Source organism: Ambystoma mexicanum, chromosome 6q (assembly GCF_040938575.1).
Source record: "Ambystoma mexicanum isolate Mex_15411 chromosome 6q, UKY_AmexF1_1, whole genome shotgun sequence".
In the NCBI taxonomy this organism is placed as follows: domain Eukaryota; kingdom Metazoa; phylum Chordata; class Amphibia; order Caudata; family Ambystomatidae; genus Ambystoma; species Ambystoma mexicanum.
In genome coordinates, this window is record NC_090937.1 from 803,477,715 (window position 1) to 803,480,339 (window position 2,625).

The 2,625-nt window shown below is 35.9% G+C and overlaps 1 protein-coding gene across 4 annotated transcripts in view; it reads left to right on the forward strand.

Moving 5' to 3' along the window:
• Positions 1-2,056, forward strand: part of GRIA2 (glutamate ionotropic receptor AMPA type subunit 2) — a 624,179-nt gene extending 622,123 nt beyond the window's left edge. For 2 of the 4 annotated variants that reach the window (XM_069631331.1, XM_069631332.1), the window contains one exon: positions 1,187-2,056. In XM_069631331.1, coding sequence (XP_069487432.1) covers positions 1,187-1,351 — 165 coding nt within the window. In that variant the 3' untranslated portion in view covers positions 1,352-2,056. The remainder of the gene's footprint in view (positions 1-1,186) is intronic. The other 2 variants (XM_069631330.1, XM_069631329.1) reach the window with 1 other exon arrangement.
• Positions 2,057-2,625: the final 569 nt, after the last annotated feature.

Genomic DNA, 2,625 nt, shown 5'->3' on the forward strand with positions numbered 1-2,625 from the left:
ATTGGGAAGGGAAAGGCACTGTATGTATTCTTATTTTTTTTCTTCATTTGTTTCCCTATCGATGTGGAAAGTAGAAACATACTGATTTCCATCCTGATTAAAACACTGTGTTTACAGCTGTGAATCAATCAAGTTTATCATGCGCGCAAATATTCATTTTTATGTTTACAAATATTTGCAGGTAACAGACCATTTGTAAAACAACTCACATTTTTAGAGGGAAAGTTTGAAATGTAGTAGAACACCTCTTCATGGGCATTCACCTTGTGCATACCTATTTCTTTGTGTGTGTTTTAACACAACACATCAGTGTAGATTTCAGGCATAAACGTTCTTTAGCAACATGTGTTGTACATTGATATCGTTATAGGCAGAGTAGACAGGCTTGGACTATAGTGTTACATTTGAACATCTGCAGGCACCTTAGATCTGGCATGCTCTTTTATGCATTAAATGACATCATTTCTACAGCAGGACATATCCATTTCCACGTTATACCAAACATTTCCTAATTTATCCTTTGTTCATGTATCCAATTTACATGGGTCCATTGATGTGTATGCCTTACCCTTTGTTGCAATGTGCCATACATATTCCTATTAGTTTCCAACTATGTCACAACGGCATAACATGTTAATTACTGCATAATACCATGTGCAGTGTGCCATCCAATTTCCTCCAGTTTACTATATAATTTGATAAAGTACTATGATATAGTCAGCTGCATGCTTCTATGCACAGCACCGACATTGTTTCTATTCTGTGCCATATAATATAAACTAATATTCTAACTTCATTGCAAGATTTTGGCACATACTTTCCAAAGGTATTCACCATGCTCTGATACCGTATAACGTTATCTTTTCAAAAGCCAATGAATCCCTTGGTTGTTGTGATTCAATGGGTGTTCGTGATGCACTTTCATGATAAATTGACATGGCCCACAGCTAATTATGTAATTTATAACACAACAGAAATATCCAATATGTATGGCAATGTCACAGAGTACAAGGTGTGTCATGCTCACTTACATTAACATTTGTATCCAGCGTTTTCATTCAGTGTTGTTGGTTTTAGTTTGTGGGGAAATTAAGGGGTGGAACATAGTAAGCACTTGTAATTCTTAAAATGATCTTAATTGTTAATTATTATAATGCCTTGTTTTTTCTCTTTCTTCTTGCTGAAGATGACATTAGGTGATGCTCTGAGGAACAAAGCAAGGCTTTCAATTACAGGAAGTACTGGAGAAAATGGACATGTTATGACTCCAGAATTTCCAAAAGCAGTGCATGCAGTACCTTACGTGAGTCCTGGCATGGGAATGAATGTCAGTGTGACTGATCTCTCGTGATTGATAAGAACCTTTTGAGTGCCTTACACAATGGTTTTTCTTGTGCGTTCATTGTCAAAGTGGTGGCAGAGAGGCGTCCACTATCCCGAAGACTCTGCTTTTAAGCGAGACTTCTTATAATCCTGGAGTTACCATGAATCGCAAAATGGATGCTTGATCAAAACTAAGTAAAAACACCATTTTCTACACGAGTTGAAGAGGAAGTTTGACTGACATGCACAGCTCAAGTTGGAAGTACTGTAATCTAACGGAAGTTGTTGTACAGGCAACGCACCAGTTTCTGCAGCCACTGTTGTGACTCCCTTGATCCGTACTGACTTAAGCACACTTGACATCAACTGCATCAAGATGTGACATATTTTATAAGAAAAGAAAACGTTTAAAATATATAAAAAATATTTTTAGGTATTTTCACAAAGGAAAAAAAGGCTTTTAAACAAATTTGCTTCCATACGACACAGCTGAATATGAGAAAAGATTCAGCTGATGTGAAGAAAGAAAATGGCTTTAGGCATCAACTCCATATTTTTCAAAGCCAAATATGTATATGCTGGGGAAGAGAGAAATACAAGTAAAGGTTACAAATCTTACAATTTATTATTGTTAATATAACTATACTGTATAACCTATACTTTAACATTTGGTGTTAATATCAAAATACTTGGCAATGCTTGATATTTGAATAAACATTTTCCTATGGTTTTATTTTCAAATGGTCCGGTTACTTCAGCCAGAAACACTTTGGGCAGGAGTGAATTACTTTACTTTTAGACACATAGGTTTCTTTTGTCCTGAAAATCTGGTGACACATGCAAAAGTCATAAGAATATTTACTATTCGTTGTTTTCTGTCATAAATCTCAAAATGTACTGCAACTGTGCATATGACCATAGATTTGATAAAGTGTAATGCAAATAATTTTAAATTCACTGATCATAGATGCACATTTAAATGACAACACCACAGCCCCATCTACTACCATCAGACAACTGTGTTGGTCATCAGGCCCTTTTGAAATCAATATTTTTCCTTCAGCACTAAAGTTAACTGTAGTGAATGATGCATTTCCTTGCATCTCTCATGGAACCCAACAGCTGCTAGCAGAGAATGATATAATTTAGAAATACCTTTCATATCACCAATAATGTCTGCCTCACTTGAAACACTATCTGCAAGGACCTTTATCTCATTCAAGTTCTACTCGTTTCTTGAGCACCACTTGGATTGGAGAATATTCACTGCCACTGTGGCAGAATCTGGAATATCAACCATAC